This window comes from Phoenix dactylifera, chromosome 9 (genome assembly GCF_051530095.1).
Source record: "Phoenix dactylifera cultivar Ajwa chromosome 9, Ajwa_hap1_PhDact_Kaust_v1.1, whole genome shotgun sequence".
NCBI lineage: Eukaryota > Viridiplantae > Streptophyta > Magnoliopsida > Arecales > Arecaceae > Phoenix > Phoenix dactylifera.
In genome coordinates, this window is record NC_143198.1 from 31,369,267 (window position 1) to 31,390,295 (window position 21,029).

Consider the following 21,029-nt stretch of genomic DNA (forward strand, 5'->3'; position numbering starts at 1 on the left):
AAAATCCATGGTAGAAAGTATGATTATAGTTGCATTTCTTAACATGTTTTACATTGAAAATGAGGGGGAAAAAAGAGATTATTCTACATGAAAATTTTTGATGAAATACAGTAGTATTATGAGGCATGTGGTATATCAAGTATGGGGCGATAGGCAAGCATGGGCAGGCTAGCACCGTTCGCTTTGGTGGTTTAAAGTGGGGTCCATCAGGGTGGGGTACATTATTGAGGATCTACACTGGACCTTTTATACAGAGCACCGGTGGGGAAAGACCAGTCCATGGCACGATGGTCATAATTCTGCTGGGTCATAATAATATGATGTCTGGTGGGTGCGTCCATTTAACATAATCTTCTGCATTGTCTCCGTGTATACTGTTGTCCTTGATTTTCCTGGGTGCATCGAATGAACTCTAGGTGGGTGTCTCCACCAGACTGAGCGATTCCAACGCAGGAGCCAGCAATTTAGCCTTTTACCCTTTTTCTTTTTCCCCTCTTTTCCTGGCTACTAGCATATATTGAGCATAAGGACGTCTATTTTCGCGCGCTGGTGTATTTTGTTTTTGCTTCTATTTGTAAGAAATCCAGGAGTACTCGAGTGCATGGATGTAACGTGCTCAAGGGTTTTCTGAGAGCTTTTTCCAGTTTTTTCTCGATTCTCTCACTTGCTGGAACTTCTGATTTGAAACCTGAAGTAAGCGAATTCAATTCCATCCAAATTTAGTCGGATTGAAAAATATGTTATTTTTGAATATTTATTAGATCTGGATCATTAAATACCTCGATCTGAACTTCAATCAACCTGATTGCTCTCTGAAACTATGATAACACTATATGTTTCATAGCTCATTTCAATAATAAGTTTAATGTGATTATTTCTTTATTTGTATCGTTGTTTCTATTCTGCGGTTGTCAAACAAATCTTATACGGAATAGGTTGTTTATAATGTCTATGTGTTGCTTCTTGTTATTTTATTGCATGGTTTGCTTGTGATATGATTAGATAATAGAAGTTTATGTTTTGTATTTGCATTAATGCTTTTCTAATTTCAACTAAAATATCCAATAGATCAACAAAGTAATCGTAAATCTCATCCAATTCGATGCAAGTAGAAATTAAGCAGTCTTGGATTTACCTTTTCGACATTATTCAAAAACAAGTTGGATGTGTGGAATGCCAAAATCCTGTCCAACCAGCAAGAAAATTCTTTCCATTTTTTTTTTCTTCTTTTGAGTGAAAAGGGTGTTTCTCTCTCAGCATGTCTAATTTGCTGCGAAAGGTACGTAAAGATAAAGTTCGCTAGCCTAGTTTTTTGTCCCGACTCCAGCACATCCAGGGACACCGGCTGTGGTTCAATTGCGCTGCTGGGCCTTGTCTTTGGAGGATGTCAAGGGATTGGGATGGCAATGTTCTTCCGTTCCACTACGCGGTCCAAAAGTTATACTTCCCGTGCTCCTACAATGCTAAAGATTCTGCAGTAGACCTGGAAATAGTAACGGCAACAAATTGTGTCAGGCCGATTCGACTCGAGCCCAGTTCAGGGAAGAAACACAGGCAACCCATATCCAAAAAATATAGATCCATGTTTAACGTATTTAATTTTATACGAACTTATATACCAACTTGTTTAAATTTTCACTCATAATATGATATATATAATTAAAAATAAATAGATATGATATAAAAAGATCGCATCCACCAAGATAGCAAAGAGAGCCATTATTGAGGATGAAATAAAGATCACCCGGTCCCAGGCAAAGGCTCCATGGTGAAAGCCTACACCTTTGTACCCGTATAGTATGAAACACCGGTTTTAGCACCAAAAAAAAAAAAAAAAGCCTACACCTTTTATTATATAAAAGGCTCTCAGACCTAAAACCCAAATTTTCTCTGTAGCATGCACCCTCTATCTCTAACCCTAGAAGAGAGCAGAATTTTATATAAGAAGATAATATTACGGCCATCAGATCATCCTCATGGAACCTGTAGCCGACTTGAGCTCCAAAGCAAACTTGCAGAGTGCGAAACCCTTCCGAACGCCTGTGCGCCTCGGCACCAATCACAGCTTACACGCCTTCCCGCCAATCCGCCAATTGAATCCAATGGTAACTGGGTTTTATCACTGTTTACATTCTAAATAAGAGTTGAGAGACCAAGTTTCCACCCTTAATTGGTTGCCAAACCTGATGTCACCACCACTCTTGCTTTCAACGTCTGAAACCCAACGGCAAGGAGTTCAAGCAGATAACTATAAGCTCTCTGTCACCGTGTCAAGTTTCACACCAAACAAAGTATAATATCAAAGTTATCTGCAATTTAATCCCTAATGCACAAATAAGGCACTATCTTCAAACAGATGTAGCCCCATGATAGCCATCAGGACGGGCACACAATAATCCCTAATGCACAAATATGGCACTATCTCGTAGACAATAAAATAAATCAGATGTTGGAATTCTCCATCATTGATGAGGCAAGTTAATATACAGACCATTGGATTGGTGGCTAGTTTTAGCAATCAGACAAGACCAGTTATGAGAAAAAAAATGCTACATTGATTAAACAACTGTAGTTAATACACTGAGGTATGCAATTTGCGAAGAATGTGGCCCTTGTTACTCTCAAGCTTTAAATAATTTCAATTGATAAAAAATGGGAAACTGAATACAATAGAGGAACGACTGGAGGTTTGGGAGAGGGGGGGGGGGGGGGGGGGGGGGGGGGTTGCTGTTTAGGCTTCATGTGAAGGAATAAGTGGGCATGTACATTTACCTAATTCATAAATTTCCGACAGTTTGGAGCTTTGCAGAGACAGGGAACTTTATATTCATCACCTTCATCAGGGTCAAACAAGTAGTCATACCTGCACACAAGCAGAATATAGAAAATTTAGCTTGAGAATAAGCTTGGTCCGATCAATGACATAGGCATCTATTTATGATCATAGGTGCATAGAATAGATTGATGCATTTGAGTACTGAGCAGTACCAGGCCAGCATTTGACCCATTTCAGGAAGACCAAAAGCCAAATAAGATACGGTTGACTGTGATATTATACAGTATCCAAACTGAAAAAGTATATTTCATCTTTTGAGAGTTATTTTCAATTTAACATAAGTGATCCGAGTCAATGATCCCATTTAAGCACATTTATCACTATCATACAAGACCACATGTGAGCATCACAAGTAACTGACAGAGTCCAAGAGTTAAATCATAGTGGCCTGCAACTCACATGTTATGATAACTAGATACTTCTACAAGCTTGATGTATCTGTCTCAAAGAGCTAACAGATGGATACCAAAGCCTACATTTTGTTAGCACTTGATAATGTTCAGTTTTTTGAAGGAAACGATATAGTCAAGATGAATATATGACCTCAAAGTATTTTTATTTAAATTTGTCTTACCTTATCAAATAGATTTGTTGCATGTGTTAACAGTATCCATATCCATGTCCTAAAAAATGTACATAGATGTTTTGTGTATCTTCATTCCACAATAGATAAATGTCCATGTCAATATTTGTGCATCATAGCCTCGAAAATTGGCTAGGCAACCTTCCATGAAGAAAAGATTTTCCTTTGGGTTGTTCATAAATTCTACCTTATTATGCATCACTTTGAGAACTCAAGAAAAGTTTCAAGGAAGATTCCACAAACGGCTTGGTGACATAATGAAGCTCAACTCATATGAAAGAAAAGACCGAAACAGATTTAACAGAAGTGAAATCAGAATTTGAGGAGAGGAAAATAATAATACGTTAACTCATCTCCAGCAGAAACATTTGTCTTAGCTATTAAGACAATCCTGCTCTCATCATTACCCACGCTCATAATTCTTGCATAGCAATTGGGCATGCACTGCATAAAGAATTAAAAATATTTCATCAGTATAGGCAGCACTCTCCATATAAGCAGTAAGAAGAAAATGAGGAAATTTTATTGAATATAACTACTTACAGAATGATTAATTAAACGTGCTATATTCCCTTTATCTGTAGCATCAACCACTACTTCTTCACTGATTTTGAAAAGCTACAACATACAAACAAAACATAAGATCACTTATTTACTAATCCAAATCCAATTCAATGCACAAGTAACAAACAAAAATCTTGAATGATACAGGAAAGAAAGAATAAATAAAGATCTTTTCTCATTTAAAACCCAGCTCTGCTCATGCATACCACTACTCATTCTAAGCACACATGTGACAATCGACATAGACTAGATCAAAGAGCCAGCACCCTAAGAATCACCCACCCTAAACAATGTACCTAACAACTTCAATGAAAATTCTTAGCAAGTGGTTCAGTTTACACTGATCAAACATATTTTTCAAAGCAAAGGGCTCACACATAAATAAAGGATCTGACAAAGAAAAACCTTCCTTTGAATGAAAACTTAGTCAGCTTGAGACGAAACTAAAATTTCTTGATCACAGAGAACTGGAGGATACAGCATGTAATTGAAGATGTATTCTTAGGCATGGCCAATAATTAATTACTTGTACAAGCACTTTTTCTAACCGAGTTTACAGTCATATATATATATATATATATATATCAAAGCCTTGTATTCAAAATATGGAATTTCATTTAAAACCCAAAGATCTGCAGGTTAAGTTCAAACTAAGTTGATGAAATTCTTTATGTTAAATAGAAAGTATGACCTTAGATTAATCCTACTTTGATGGCTATCATAAACAAGGGGAATTGAGATGGGAATCACTCATGCTTCTCATCAGAAAAAGAAATGCCAATTAAAAATGTGGAGTTTGTGTTATAATGGTTAGGAAAAATTGAAGTTACATAAAGAGAAAGGAACAGCACTAAATGGATGGAAGGGACTATTTTGTCCCCATTCACAAAAAAGAAGAGAAAAGGAGGGGTGGGGGCCAACCAGAAAAGGACTAATTTGAATATGGTTGCAAATGGACTAATATGTCAACATCCATTATTTTTTGCCCAACTATCTCTCTCTCTAAATGTTGTTTCCTTGCTCAACCATTGGAAAAAATATTCCCCTTTGACCAACTTTCGTGTCGCATTCTAAACAATCAAAAATAGCATTAGGTATTTATCTATCGAAGACCCTTTTCTATTTGTCAAACTTCAATATAAAGAAAGATAGGGATTATCAAGAGAATCGAACTTGTTAGGTATTTGTGTGCAAAACCTATTTGTGGAGATCTGGAACTAAATATATGGATGCCTAAGGCTGCCATAGATCTCAGGCATTCGATGAAACATGCTCAACTCCATGTTTCCTTGCCTATACATGTCAACACTCAAAGGTCATAATGACACCTTGAGAGCAGCCCTGAAGGGATATGGAAATAGATAAGAGTATTAAAACACCTGTACATGGCAGCATTGATCTTGCATTTCTATCACATGCTAGAATTCATGTTCACAGTTGCTTCGTCATAGCAAATTGTAAATAAAATTGAAACATTCGATGGTTTTCTGTCTAAATTTTTTGGAAAAAACAACTGACACCAAATACAGTTGTAGGGATTCAATCCTGAGGTAGCAATTATTGATCCACTTATTAAAATGGATTTAGATAGATAACCTTTAAAAAAGCATCAGTTAGAACATCAACATGCAGATACACTGTCAAGCATGTATAAAAATATGTCAAGGTAGGTTGCATGAATTTTAGTTATCAAAAGCATTATTACATAGAAATTTATAGGTTAGCACAGATGCATTAAAAGATAAACTGTCAAGTCTGTATATAAATATGCTGAGATAGGTCACATGAATATTAGCTAACAAAAGCATTATGACATAGAAATTTGTAGGTTAGCACAGATGCACTAAAAATATACATTTAATACTACCAGGTTACAGAAATTAGCATAAAATAAAGGTGTTGTCCAAACTCCAAACAGACAGGTCACTATTGGAATAAAGTATGTCCTCATTATACGAAAGTAATCAGTACTACATCACAGATCATAGCCTTTGCAAAAGCCAATATCTTCATTAAGTTTCAATTCTACAATCCAATATGTTTGCAAGTGCTAATTTTTCAAATTCCAACGAACAAAATATTGGCATTAATTTTTTTTTTGTGGTAAGAAGTGTTACTTAAGACCTTCCAGAAAGACAACCAAACAAATTTACAAAAGCTAGATCATAACTGAGCATCCATAAAGTTTCAGTAGTGCTTACTGTTGTTTTGTCAGTCTATTGTACACAAATTAAGAAATTTCAAACCAAAAAAAAAACAGCCCAAATTCTGGTTTGGTTTTCTTGTGATTATCATCAGCAGATTAATATAAGAATAAAATCAAGGATAAGCACAGAAAGATGACTCACGTAGCAATCTTTTCCTTCCAACCGGTAGCGTGCCTCTCTCAAATCCGCAACACTGCGCCTGACCTGCTCCCCGCGGTATTCGATGACCTAGTGATAGGTTTCAGACTGTCATATCTTCTTTTAAAACAAGGTTTTTCTTTTGTTATGTATAACCAATTTATATACAAGCGCTGCTCTAGCCTTTTTTTTGGGCTATATTACCAAAATCTAGACATTAACAAGTAACATGATCTAGCACACAAACAAACTAATAATAGATGGCTTAGAACAAAAGATACACTTAACACATTTTTCTGCATAAATCCATGTTATATCCTAATCAATAATCATTACTTGATTATTGTCACATAGCTCCATTTAACACAGCTGCATGCCTGCATAGAGATATTGATGTATTTATCTGTATATGTACACGTCGGTTTTTGATGCTTGTAAGGCATGACTACCATAGAAATGCCCTGGTGCCAAAATGCATGTTTAACCATCAAAATTGACGGCATTGCTATTCATCAAGTTTTACAACATCCAAAATGCCTAGAGATCAAGAAATAAAATATTATGGGACTTCTTACCGTTCAACAAGTGTTCACACAATAAATACTTTTCAGTAACAAAAGAAAGAGTTTATTCTAATCCATAGATGGTAGCTGCATTAAATTAATTTGTAAAAAAATTGTATTTTATGAAATTTATATTGTAATGAAAGATGTGGACTGTCAATCTAGATGGCACATCATGCATTCTGGAACTACACCATACTGTAAAATTTGCATTTTGTGAAATTTATATTGTAATGAAAGATGTGGATTATCAATCTAGATGGCACATCATGCATTCTGGCACTAACCATGACCATACATGGGGAATACTGAAGCCATCAAAGACAATGACGAATTAGCAGGTAAATCCAGACAGAAATAAAAATCAAGTTGTCTTGGAGGAAAGAAAAAACATAAGTGAGAACTTTATAGTTTGAAATAGTACCATTTCTCCTTCTTGAATGTTCCTACGTGCAAAAAGGCCCCATCCATGTATTCCAGATCTACCGAAACAAACTCTGCTATTCTCGGTCATCTAGAAGCATAAGTAGACAAAAGACCTGATGAGGATATTGAGAATAATATGTAACAACATATGGCAACACAATGCGATAAACAATTACTTGCAAATATTTAAGACGCTCCCTGAATGTAGAAAATGATTCAGGGTCCTTCTCATCCTGTTTAACAAGAATGGAATATATCCCATCAATTTCCAATTGTTTAGCATCGAGTTCTAAAAATAAAACTATGTGAACCTGTCTAGCATAAGAAGAACAAGAGAAGTACCCTAGGTTTATTAAGGCGTTTAATTGCATCCAAAGAATGATGAATAGGCCCCATCACTTGGTGGGCAACGGCCTCTTCTTGTGTTCTCTGCATAGCAAACAAAAGTTAGTAAGAACTGATTTACAGGCCTACATGGTGTTACATGGAAGAAAATTATCTTCATGAAGCAGAAAAAGAATGGGGCCAAGACTAAAGATACAAGGACTGAAGATGACTTTTATCCAGACACAGCTCTGTAACACACGAAGCATAAATTGTTACCGCCTGCTGCACTTGATGTTATATACCAAACCTATAATTTACCATATAATTATTGCAATCATGGATGATTGGATAATTTAAAGTAAAGTACAAGCAATCAAGATGCGAAGCACTGTCGATATCAGGACTACGTGAAATCTACAAACACCATTATTTAAGAAATTCTCCTGCCATGACAATGATGCTATCCCATTAGAGGAGATGCACTATTTTTTATGTCAAATCAGCATTCTCAGGACAATTAGGCCAGGATTCAGACAGAATATTATGTCCCACATGCCAGGAAGAGTGCTTGAAGGCCTTGGACAGAGGGGACAAGCATTATTAAGCATAGCAGATTGCAAGATAGCACCAAATAAACCATGCTTGATTATTTGACTGCACAAGCATTAAATTTTCATCAAAGGAAATTATAATGTTCTATGTCTATCATACCTTAGTTTCTATTTTTTTATAGATCAGACACCTTGCAGCAGATGACATTTCAGAATATTGAGAAGGTAAGGATGGAACTTTAGGGATGTCTTTCCTAATCAGCCTTGACCCACTCTGCTTTTCATTAGTCTGGAGCAACTTTTTGGAAGAGAATACCCCTAATGGGGTATGTATGATTAAAACTGTATCTGGGTTCGGAGCCCTGCACAGAAAATAGAAATTCTGTAGTTGTGTTACCTCAATTAAAAAATAATTGATGCAAGTTCTAGAAAAATTCTTAAAAAGCAGGTTCTGAGTATAACACTGCAAAACATGATAAAAGAAGGGGTCTCCCCCCTTTTTAACCTTGATGATGACAAATGTTATCGCATTCAGGTATATGACATACATTGGGCTTAGCATCCATAAGGGATGCTCTCTGAGAATCTGACATTTCGTTTAGCTAGACTACTGCTATTCAAGCATGACATAATATATATTTTCAAAGTTGAGAAACAGACCACAGTTCAAGACACATGGGATAATTTGCTGGGAGGCAGGTTTGTTTCTAATTCTCAAGTCTAAAGTTCACAGGGCTGTTTCTCGAGCAATTTCCAAAAGAACAAATGGTGATAGAGGAAGGCATCAAGAAGTATGGAAACTATTTCATTACTAACTGCCACAAGTAGAAGTTTACCGGTGATGCGCACAATATGAAACCATTTTCGTTATCTGTTTCCCGTTTCTCTCTAAGCAGTGCAACTGCAATCCATCAACAGCATATCAAAGTCAAACCATTTTATTCGAATTGATGGGATATTTTGAATAATACTAGAAGCTCCTGATTAATAAATTCAATCAAACATTAAACTTGAGGAGTCAAAATTATTGTTATCGTCAATGATCTACCTCCATGCGGTATCCTGCTCTTGATGCACACATGGCATGATAATAAGTGGAACACCTAAAGCATTGCGTGCAAGAACCATGCATTTGCTTACATATGATACAAACCTGGAGACACATGGACAAACAAATTATCAGTTAAGTCCCTAATTTGATGCATATTATACGATGTGAGATAGAAAAATAACAGTTTCCCCATTGGGAGAAAGATCTTAAAAATAGCAGAGATATTTGAGGTCCATCACATAGTTCGCAACATATTGTTGTCCATAATCATGTCTTAACCTTCACAAAAGACTCAGATGGAATGTTCACTATGCCAACAGCAGGCTCCATTATTTCATCACTTGCAAAAGAAACTTGAGGCTGAAACCAGGCACACGTGACATGGACCCATAATGTATCAATGTCCGTCGGCTTCAAAGCACCACCTGAGGTTCAACATTATAAAAACACTAAGAGCTGGATTAACTTATAACATTAATCAATAGAAACCTCCAATTTCACATAAAAAAAGGTGGGGGAACCAGAAATAGCAAGAAGTTAGTTTAACAACTCAAGACCTTAGTTTAAAGTTTTAAACTATGTATACACTTGTAAGCTGGGGATAAAGTAGATTCCATTTGTGAATTTGGAAACTAGAAGAGCAATTCAACTGAACTGCTCAGCTTGTAGATCGAGATCTCTATGCAAATCAGTAACACGACTAGTAAAAATCTTCATCAGGAAGCACAAAGGATGACAAAACAAGCAAATAGCGCGCCTCTGAGAAAATGTGGAGATCATACCTTTTACAGGGCAAAGGCAGCACTCCCGCTTCTGCTCTGGGGTTTCACAAGCGCGGCAAACCCAAGAGGTGAAATCTTGTTTGCCTCTCACTCCATAGCATTCCTGGTGGACCGCTATTTGACATCTGGATATTTATGTGACTGATTGTTAATTATTCAAAACTAATCCTTTTTTGCTGTCCTTTTAGCATGGCCTCCAGGCAGCAAAAACTACTAAATCTGCATCCAGTAAGTTACCTCAGTAGAGGTTTAGGATCCACATAATTGTGTGAAATACCTGTTACATATAATGATTTTATTGTAATCCCAGTCTTCAACCCATCTGCAGATTGCGCATCGTTCTGTTGTCCATCTAACATATACTGGGTCATATGATTCTATCAAAATGAAAACCATAAGCATTATCAGTTTACTAAGTAAAAAATTCAAGGACTGGCATGTTGGTTGCAATTGCCAAATGGGGTAACCATCAAAGAACAGATAATATTACAGAAATGGAATTACCTTGCAAGGAAGCAAGTAGCTTTTCTTTCCTTACTTTTGGAGATGGACGTTTAGCATTGTTTGCAGAAACCACAGTAGCCTGATAATGTTCTACCTGCAAGTTAGCAACAACGAGAGTTAAACCACATAGCAAAGATTAACATTAATCTATTTGATCATTAATTGCAGCAGAAGTCTATATATTCAAAATGGAATGGAGCAAATATTGAAGATAAATGCCTAAAATGTGAGTGAATCAGAGTGATGCAGCAGCCAAAGTGCGAAACCCATGAACCACACCCAGTATTAGAAAAACAACCATGCTAAGTGTTCAAGAGATTTACATAAAATTCTTATGTACAGCCACTAGCCAGAGTTCTGATTTTCGAATAATCAATATACTCATAAAGAAATAGTGTTTTAAAAAACCAACAGAATAAATTCAGTAAAGGTGAACCTGAATATGCTACACAAAAAGAAAAATATTGAAATTACATTTATCATTGCTTAAAAATAAAAGATTCTTGATCAAGTACAAACCCATTTTCCCAATGGCTTCATTGTACTCTTGACTTTAACACTAGACCTCCAGTTTTTAGTTTTAGAACCAGTATGTCGCTCCCATTCAGTAAGCATAAACTTTTTCTGCCCCTTGCAACAGCCGCATTGACATGAGATTCTGTCCATGTTTACAAAATTTAATAAGCATAATCAGCAGACATCTGAAAAACAATAAACAGCTAGAGTGCTAGACTATATAAAACATGAACTTGCGAAGAAGTCCAAAATAAGATAAGGATGAAGATCAGGCTGATGCATCATTCAGCAAAATCAATGCAGTGTTTACAAAACTCTCCCTTGTCTAGAAGGATAAAAATGAGGGGAAGAACATGGTTTTGTTGAAGAAACAGTCAACAAGGAACAACCTATTCCAGACCACAAGCTCAAATACAGACCATGACTGTTAGTATGAGAGTGGTAATTATAACCATAACTTCATTTGTGCATCAGTTAAATCATCTTCAATATTTCATCTAGTCAAAAGCTAAATATTGTCAAAGGTTCTTTGGCTCACCCAGGTTCTCTAAGGCCTCCCTGACCCTTATTTGAAATCATCTTGGGTATATCTTCCAATAAAAAAAACTAAATATGATGTTAATGAAAACCCCTTCAAACTTTCTTACTGCTTCTACTCGTTGCTCCCATCAAGGTGTTCTAGCTTCTAACGTCTTTGAATCCTCTTTCCAACCATGTTAAGTCAAAGTGAGCCCCTTTCTTTACAGGGCCTTCTCAAATGTTGAGAACCGCTGTAAAGATACTACCAAGATATGAAACAAATCCTCTATTCTCATTGTACTCATGCTAGGGCAGATTTTAGAAGTCAAAGAAAAATTTAGAAAAAATCCAATCGATAAAACAGCTTGTTATTGTTGTGGTCACAATTAAGGTATAAATTTTGTCAAGCAAAGCTATCTGATCACCCAACTTTGACATTTTGAGTAAAGCCAGTTATAACTTATGATTATTTAGTCCAAGGTTCGCTGTCTCGGTACCGGACTCCATACCGATGCCATACTAGCACAGTGTCGGTACATTACGATATGAAATTTTTTTGGCGTACCGACACTCAATACACCACCCATATCGGGTACTGATACCGAACCCGTCTCGTACCTCCTGATTCGGGCCAATACCCATACCATGATTTAGTCTTCTATACGTTGTAGAAGTAAGTATTGCATTTATAGAACAAGAATGAATATAAAGCAATTTTTTGCTGATTGTTTTGGTTCAAACCATGTCTTTCCTCACAGAATAAAATTAGCTTATCTTCTTTAATGATTTATTTCACTTGATACAATATATGAGGAATAGCAGATAAACTGAATAATATAAGGTAATAAGAATGACTACTTTTATCAAATTTTGCCTTTAGTGAAACTCACAAGCTTCTAATACTTACACATGTTGCTCTGGTAGGTAAACCCCTTCCATGCCGAAACAAAAAACAGTAATCTTATTGAATCTTGTGTCTTGCCAACCGTTATTATAAAATCTGCTTAGAAGGTTAAGATAGAATCAATTAACTCAAGAACATCTGGTAAACCTGAAATAGAGGGAGACACTAAATAATATATTGTAAATACGGAATAACTCAATAAGAACTTAGGCATACCTAAATTCTGAATGCTTCTTCTCTGTATCTGATGACTCAAAATTTAACCTTGCCTTGCAGTCAGGGCAGAAATAATCAGAGTCTTCCAGATCCTTTGACATTAAAGACATTCTATTGGTCAACCTCACTTAAACAGTTAAACTGGCTTCGATAATATCAGGACATCATGAATAACACATAATTCTTTCAAGATTAATATGAACCTTAAGGTTGCTGCATACTTTATCACATTCTGCATGGACCCAAGTTTGACATCCACAACAATGAACCTGACTTGGTTAAGCTCAAGTATTAGAGATTCAGGCCCAAGTATTAGACATTGAATATAAGCCCTGCTTTAAATAAGAAGTCAACAAAAATTTGTAGTTGTGTACAGATCCTCTTACCCATTTCCTGCCATCTTTATGATGCCAAATCTTCTTGCATATTCCACAATACTGTTTTGAACTTAAAAGCTGTAAATACAGCAAATGATGCAACCACAGGCACATGAGAAGATCAAGAAGAAAGGTTATGGCAATATCAGCTCTGGTGAATATACATATATATGTATTTATGTATATATGTATGTATGTATGTATGTATATATATATATATATATATATATATATATATATATATATATATATATATATATATATATATATATATAAGAGAGAAAATTAGAGCTTTCATAGATCTGGCACGTTCAAACCTTAGCACAATGTCTACACAATAATCGTTCAGAGTTCTGCTTCATTTTCTTTGCACTTTTGACTGGAAGGCTCAATCCACAATTCTCGCAATGTGTTCCTGATTTATTCATAGCCTAGAGAATGAATAAACATATCAAAGAAATGAATTAAAAAAAGCTCATGAGAAGCCTTGTTTTATATCAGCATATACTCCACATTAGCAAGGAAACCATATATCAAAGAAGATTAAATTGCTTCTGCGCATAAAATTCTGGATGAATGGAATATACTATAAGTAGCACCAGAAGGATCCCCAGAAATAAAATCTATGAAGACATAATAAAACATCTGGCATAAAAATTATATTCAACTGATGAATTTCTTTTCTTACGAACAACTTAAGCAAAAGCAACAGGCCATTATGAACTCATCTGGTCCTCTCAAAAGTTTTGATATAGCTTAAGTTACTTCATAGCATGCATATGAACAACAACCACCCAAAACTAGGATAAGCACAAGACAAAATTGCTATATTGCATTATTGAAAATTTGAAATAATAAATCAACTTGCAAAAAGTAAATTATAAGCCTTATAACTTCACAAAGATGTCTACATGTAGAAACTTTTCCGGGTGGGTCATATGTCCAATGTGTAAATTGCTAGAAATACAATTAGGATCATTTAGCATCATTTGACATCAATCCTCCAGCATCCTGTGTAAAGGAGCAAAATTAAGGGTGAGTTCATTTTCACATAAGTGTTATTACTGTTTGAACTTGGTTTCTTGTATTTGTTTCGGAGGAAGTCAGTAGAAAGTGAAAAAAATTAAAGCATTAATTGTTGAGTTCTTTTTAATGATAATTATTATTTAAATACTGCTTAAGTGGCCCACTTGTAATGGGAAAGTGAGAGGGAGGCAAGGTTTAAAATACTGTGATGTGGTGGTCATGTATCAATATAGCATGAACCGCATTATGCCATTTTATCTAATCATCATTTGCTGATTTGAGCAGTATGTTATGGTATGCTCTGCAACAAGACTTCTACAGCTATGCATAGCACAAAGTAAGTTGATAACTACACTTCTACTATTTTAATAACTACATTAAATGAATTTATTTTGCCGTGTCACTCTCCGAAACATGACGCAAAGATACTGAGACAAAGTGTACCTAACACAAAGAACCGCATTCATGTTTAAGAGTCATCCGTAAATCCTCATCATAGGTTTGTGGTGGGAGAGTGTTAAAGTAGCCTAAATTGCCTACTCACCCACATAGAACTTCACTTTGGAGGCCCTTTTTTTTCTTATGTGAGAAACCAAGTTCCTCACATTGGGCTGAATTGCAGAAAAACAAATGCTTAGAAGTAACTGTTCTCACCCCAGCACAGTTCAGGCGGTTCACTTACATGGAAATGAACACACCCCAATCGAAGGTAACATGACCAAATGCCCTAGTGTACCCCTTTCCATCTGTCAGATGATAGCAAAGTGTATAAGATGACTTGAGTCTTCTAGCAGTCACCATCAATCCAATAACTTCATTTGTCTTTTCGAACAATGATGAGGATGAGGAGAAATCGCTGAAGGTGCTTGGATAAAGTATAGCGACCAAGATTCGCCATCTCGGTATCGGATCCCAGTGCCACACTAGTATAGTATCGGTACAGTACAGTATGGGATGTTTGGTATGCCTCTTGTACCATGTACCGGTACTGAACCGGTACGGTGCGCCCCGTATCGCCCGGTTCGGACTGATACGGCGAACTATGATGACAGCTCTCAAGAAGGAAAAAAGGTAAAGAAAGTCTTTAATCAAAAAGTAAAGTGGGGCATTGTTCCCTAAACTGTAATAAAGAAGGCAAAATGCTTAAAAGAGGAATAAACATCACAAGACACTTGTTAATCTCAGTTCATGTCAATTTACTGTTGCAAAAGGTATTGGTGCCTGGACTCCAGCTTTTCAGAAGCTGTTGCTTGGACATTAACAAGGATAAAGATAGTGGATCTAATGGTAATGTTCCCCTTTACAAGAGTATCCTTAAATTGACAATATATGTTTGTATGGTAGTCTATATCTTCTGCTGTACATGCAATACACTAGTGACAGGCACATGAAAAGTAGAAGATCCCTGACACTTCAGCTTCCTTCTCTTACCAGACTTGCAAGATCAAATATCGTAGAAAAAATAAGAAGTATTAGAGAAACAAATAAAAATAAAAAGAGTCCCTCTTGAATTGCTGCGTCACCCCATCATTTTCCTTCATTAGGTGGGGATTTCTAGGATGCATGTAAAACATAAAACTGAGAGAGCGGGATAAAACACGCAGATGTCCAGGAGCTTTCCTTTTTATAATGTTATGCACCCGTGCAAAGGTTTCACTACCTTGGAATTGGGCCTCACTTGGCCAAGTATTCCCATTATAATATAGAAGATTGTAAATTATATTGTGTTTTAATTTAACACTATCGAACTTCCCATGTACTTTGCTGATTAAAGTGTGCGATGTGTCTCTATGAGTTAGAGATATTTGATTTTGCAAAATTTCCAATCCACCCTTTGTTGCATATGTAAAACAAATCCAGATGTTTTTATATAATTTATATACAAAATGCAGGTTTTCGTAACGAATGTCCAAACAAACTATCCTTTTCTGTTGCAACCTGAGAAATATGATAGCAAATTTTAAGCAAAGAATTCTCTTAAGGGTCCACTAGATTCACCTGAAGAGTATACAGAAAATGTGTCAATCCTAATGTTGTTAACAACTTCTCTATTAACAGACTATGATGTTCTTGGAGGCCATAATGTGGCCGCTAAAAACCTTCCACCCACAATATTATTATAGCAAAAATATCATAAATCCAATTTGCAACCAACTTGCCTGGATCACTGATTGGCACTCCTGATCATGGTTGGAATCTGTCGCCTCTTGGATTTCTCTCGGAAAGGACTGATAATATGCTGGCTGCCCAACCATATCCATTCCACCTACTTGCACTCCTAAGAAACCATGCTCAGCTAAGAAGGCCTCCTCTATAGCCAACCGAAAATCGCTAGGCTTGCTGTTACACAACTCTGTCTGCCCCTGAAACCTAGAGTGGAACTTACAAAGTTTTAGCATAACCACGTCAAAATATTTCCAAATTTTCCAATTCACGAAACTGACCTGTCTACATGGTCTATAAAAGGAAAGAGCATCCCCTCTTTCACCCATGCGTACTCCTGTTCCCCAACAAATGCTCATAATTAATTTAGAATAACAACAGTAACAATGGGACGGTAATGACGAGATAGCAAGAATTAATAAGCCAAAAGCATAGAAGCACATAACATTAGAGAGCGGGATTCTATTAAGAAAATTCGATAGAAGTTGATTTAATTTACCCTATCATTTCCATTTCCGGAGTACCCGAAGAACATTACACAGATGGCTCCAGGCATGGAGGACCTCAGAACTGCCTCCGGAGCTTGCTGCATTGGATTAACCACGGTCGCTGGCCAAGCAGGATACTTCTTCCCTAACTTAGCCCAAACGACATCACCCGGAACAAAGTCCTCCAGGCAATAGAAATCCTCCCTTGGTTCCACACCCTCCTTCAGTATCCTTCTTTCCACAATCATTGTATCAGAATCATAATCAAGTGGATCCTCGACATCAACCACCGGCGGCAACCTCTCCTCAGCTCCCGCAAGACTCTCATTAAAAGACGTCAGAGTACTACGAGAAGAAGAATACTTCTTGAATTTCAAATTTCTGCATGCCCGATACCGTTCTTCTTCGTGGAACAATCTGATTGAATTGGGGAAAACTGAGCCAATGTTGAAATCTTTACATCTGAAACTTTCTTCGCTAGGTTCCATCAGGTCAGTCTTGATCTCAAAATCGGGGTCGAGCGCCTTCGCCTTGGGTTTCTCCTTCTTCCACGGGTCAATGAGAACGGAGTCGTTAAACCTGGCTGGGAGCACCTGTGCGCGCCCTCGGGATGTACGGACGACCGGCGGCCGGGCCGGCGGCGGTGGCGCCGCCACCTTGCGCAGCCGATCCCTCTCCCTCCGCTTTCCATCCCTCGACTCCGACTCCACCTCGCCGGAGCAGCACGAGACCTCGGTGCACCAAGAAGACGCCACGGCCGCGCTGCTCATCTGCTCTCGCACGTCCCCGCTCGGCCGCCGGAAGCCAAAGGGGAATATCGGGATTCCAGCGGCGGAGACATCCCCGAGCACCTCCAGCGGGAAGAACACATTCTCCCGTCGCCTCTTCCGCGGCCTCTCCCCATCGTCCTCGCCCGGGGCAGCGCCCTCCACATTGCACCGCTTCAGCGTCGGAATTTGCGCCCTCTGACTCCGCTTTATAATCATCTCGCCGGCAACGAGGATCCCTAAATTCCGCGGAGAAACCTCAGAATTCGATGGAGATCAAGGACCCGGAGATCTACATCGAGGGCAAATTAAATAAAAAAAAAAAAAAATCTTCGGAATCACCGAGGGCTAACGAAAGAGAGAACGGACCGAACCAAGAAACCCTAATTTATGAAGATTTTTGGGGGGGGACCTGGGGGACGAGGTTTCGCCAGAGGTAATCGGCGCGGGGGTCGAAATCAGGTGCGTGCGGGGTTTCAGCCTTCTGTTCTTCTAATGGGCTCCCAACTGCTATCGAAAATTTAAGATTAAATAGATGTCACTTTTTTCCCCTTTTTCTTTTCTTTTTGTTGTTGGCGTCGGCTTCGATAGTTTTCTGATGTGATGATGAGGAGGTCTTTTTTCCGTATTTATAGAGGTAAATATGGTGTAACCTGCGTTTCAATTTTCCCTGATGAAATTTAGAAGGAGAAGGAGAGAGAAAGAGAGAGAGAGAGAGAGGGGCGGTGGCGTTGTTTCCGTGAGGGTGGGAAGGATTACTTTTTTATAATTCTGGCACGGCCCGGTCAAAGGCTTGGTAGCTTGTGATGGGCTCCAAGGTTGAGAATTGGAAAAGAGATAGGAGAGCATTGTTCGTGCAATGGCTGTAATGCATGTCTTTATTATGTAATATTTCCCCTCGATGGGCTCTGGTTAGCTAAGGAGGCGGTGGAGGTGATGATGCTTGTGGTGGCGGTGGGTGGTAGAGATGATGCTCTCGTTGAATGCATTTGTCCCCTTCGAGTTCATCGTTAGCCACCTTTTAGTTCTCAAGCATCGATCCAATTCGCACTCGCCCGGTTTCTTTGATCTTCGTTGTTTTGAAATGGGAGGGGAGTTTTAAATATCTGCCCGTTGTAATTTTATGAATTTTGTTGACTGTTTTATATTTTTATTTATTTATTTATTTGGTATGTGCCCGTGGGATCTCTTAGATAGTGTGGAAGCCTGATCTCGTTACCCATCCGGGGGAGAGAGAGAGAGACCCTGGTCAAGTTGTACCCGGTGGTTCCTCTGGTTCGGGGTATTTGAGCGTGGAAGGAGAACTGGGTTGCTTGGAAGAGGATTCGTGGTTTTTTGTACTTTTGTAATTCTGGATGTCGTCTTCTTTGGAAATTTTGGTACTCGATCATTTATTTATTTATTTGTTTTCTTGTGTTCTCTGGTATCCGCTAGAGCGCGGTGGGAGATGACACCACTTGTTCCAAATTTTATTGAAATCCGGTCTTATCAGTGGATAATTTGATATAGAGGCCAATTTCTGGATGACTGCCACGGTTGATAATTTCTTCTTTTTATTTCCCCTTAAAACAAGCTACGAACGAAGAATTGAGGCTTGGGAAATGAACGAAGCAAGGAGAATTGGAGATGTCATAGATCGGTGCCACGGCGGTCTTGAGGGCAGAACTTTCACTCCCAGCTTGCGATGCCGGTCGGAATCTTCCGACAACGGTGCCGGTAGGGGATCCACCATGGAAAGATCTTGGATGAAGCTTCTCCGGAACTCAAGATCCAGTATAGTTTTAAAATCCGGTGAGAAGTACGGAAGAGGCTCGGGTGGCGACTCTTTTGTGGCACCGTAGCCGCCAGGTTGACGTGATCCGAGCCGGCCCCATGAGTCTCCCTAAGTGGCAGGAATCCTCGAGCCTAAGCCATCCTCCTCTGTGGAACTTGTGAGGCACTTGCTGATGAGGAAGGGCTTCGAATTGGGAGATGGGAGTATGTATGGAAGGGTTTTGAGTATTAATCTGGAGAAAAACCCTTGAAGAAGGTTCTCATTTTTACTGTGAGAAACCATGGGCATCTATAAGAAATTACAAACAACTAGCTTTCTCTCTCAATCAAGCGATGGCGATGGGCACCTACCAAGAAACCGAGCAACTTTGGACTTGGCACGCCTCCTGTTGGGCAAATTGCTCGAGGATGCATGCGAGCATGGAGACTAGCACAGCTTTTCTTTAGGCATGAGCCTGCACAATTTTTACCAGAACTCTGGTGAGCTTGGGAAGGTTTGAAATGGGCTGGCTTTAATTTGCTTAAAAGAGGGGAAGAAAGGGGTGGCTCCCAAGTCATACTATATCTCTAGGATGGTGGTTGGAACTTCGAAGAATATTTATGGATTAATGAGTTCCTTTCCATGGCTTTTTGGCATCTGCGAGACACGAGTATAGTTTCCAGTGGCCAGGCAACTCCGCAGCAAAGCAAATCAATCCGACGACCGGCTTGTGTGAGAGGGATCGTACACTGAAGAACTGAAGAAGGCTTCAAATCCCAACCCCTCCCCTCATAGCAAAGGTTCGTGTATGATGCTTTTATGATATATTTTTTCTACTGATAATGCCTTTAAATCTCCACCATCCAATCGAGGGAAGTCAAGTGGTCGGTCTAAAATAAGTTTGGTTTTCCATGACTGCATCCCGGTGAATTGATGGTACGAGGTGCGAAACTATGGGAAATCCAGGGTAGCCCAGGGAAAGTGGCGAAGCGGCAGAGGGAGCGGCGGGTGGTGAAGGTAGGGGAGGTAGGTTCAGAATGAGGAGAGTGAGATGGTATCAGAAGAATGGACAATTAGCATCATATTCTTGTGTGTAAATTGCAAAAAAGTCAAAAGTTATAACCTGTCACGCTCGTAGCACTTTAGATCCTTGTCCAAAAAATACTGCATAGAATTTATCATTTAAGTTTCTTGGCTTTGTATAGGTACATAAAATCTTACCATTACAAAATTGATGTAAATTAAGCCCACACTCATTAGGTCCTCACGATATCTTGTATAGCAACAAGTTTGAACAATGTGTTCTTACTTTGAATGTTTAAGAAACATTTAAAAACGAAATTTTTTTTGATAATTATTATTGAAATGTATATTTATAGGGCAAGGTTTTATGAGTTTGGCAAGGAGCAATATCATAGAACCAAAAGGACCTTTTGTTATATGCTTGGTCTAAAATGATTATGAGAGCTGTCTCTGTAGAGGAAAGGGTACCAACCAGCTTAGCCATTAATTGTTAACGAGCCTAGTCCAAGACAATCCGCTTTGGGCTATCTATATTGTTGTAGTGATGTAATCTTCATTTGGTGTCTCACGACCTTGTTTAACCAAGGAAGTTGTAGCTACAAAATCAACAAATAAAAGAATGGATTTTTAAGAAGGTCCTTGTCCAAAATAAATGAAAATATAAATCCTCTAAGTCCCTTGGAAATACAATACCATGTTATTAGAGGAGATAGGCATTGCCCTAAAACTAAATTGCAATGGATAA

General features: G+C 38.2%; 1 protein-coding gene across 11 annotated transcripts; it reads right to left on the minus strand.

Moving 5' to 3' along the window:
* Positions 1–1,108: 1,108 nt before the first annotated feature.
* On the minus strand, positions 1,109–18,110 carry LOC103708376 (histone-lysine N-methyltransferase ATX4-like). Of its 11 annotated transcripts, XM_088704992.2 has the most exons (25): positions 17,921–18,061; positions 16,753–17,800; positions 16,535–16,590; positions 16,250–16,460; positions 13,382–13,495; positions 13,074–13,142; positions 12,891–12,956; positions 12,688–12,779; positions 12,475–12,567; positions 11,052–11,190; positions 10,533–10,626; positions 10,306–10,405; positions 10,029–10,153; positions 9,526–9,671; positions 9,244–9,348; positions 9,032–9,096; positions 8,356–8,557; positions 7,660–7,746; positions 7,494–7,550; positions 7,316–7,405; positions 6,332–6,418; positions 3,963–4,037; positions 3,763–3,863; positions 2,773–2,863; positions 1,214–1,483 (listed from the first exon to the last, which is right to left on the minus strand). In XM_088704992.2, exons 2-24 carry the CDS (start codon positions 17,725–17,727, stop codon positions 2,773–2,775), a joined length of 3,240 nt encoding a protein of 1,079 aa, XP_088561118.2. In that variant the 5' UTR covers positions 17,728–17,800; positions 17,921–18,061; the 3' UTR covers positions 1,214–1,483. The 11 variants fall into 11 exon arrangements, with proteins under 11 accessions (XP_088561117.2, XP_088561125.2, XP_088561118.2 ...); XM_088704991.2 differs by having other exon boundaries at positions 1,109–1,483; positions 16,753–18,110; XM_088704997.2 differs by having other exon boundaries at positions 12,909–12,956; positions 16,753–18,013.
* Between the last annotated feature and the right edge of the window lie 2,919 nt (positions 18,111–21,029).

Excerpts from the sequence above, each read along its gene's own strand:
- LOC103708376 (XM_088704991.2), bottom strand. The coding sequence starts at position 17,727 with ATGATTATAAAGCGGAGTCAGAGGGCGCAAATTCCGACGCTGAAGCGG. Across the intron at positions 12,568-12,687 it reads AAGAAGCATTCAGAATTTAG|ATTTTATAATAACGGTTGGC; the intron begins GTATGCCTAAGT and ends CCTTCTAAGCAG. Across the intron at positions 3,864-3,962 it reads CACGTTTAATTAATCATTCT|TGCATGCCCAATTGCTATGC; the intron begins GTAAGTAGTTAT and ends TTCTTTATGCAG.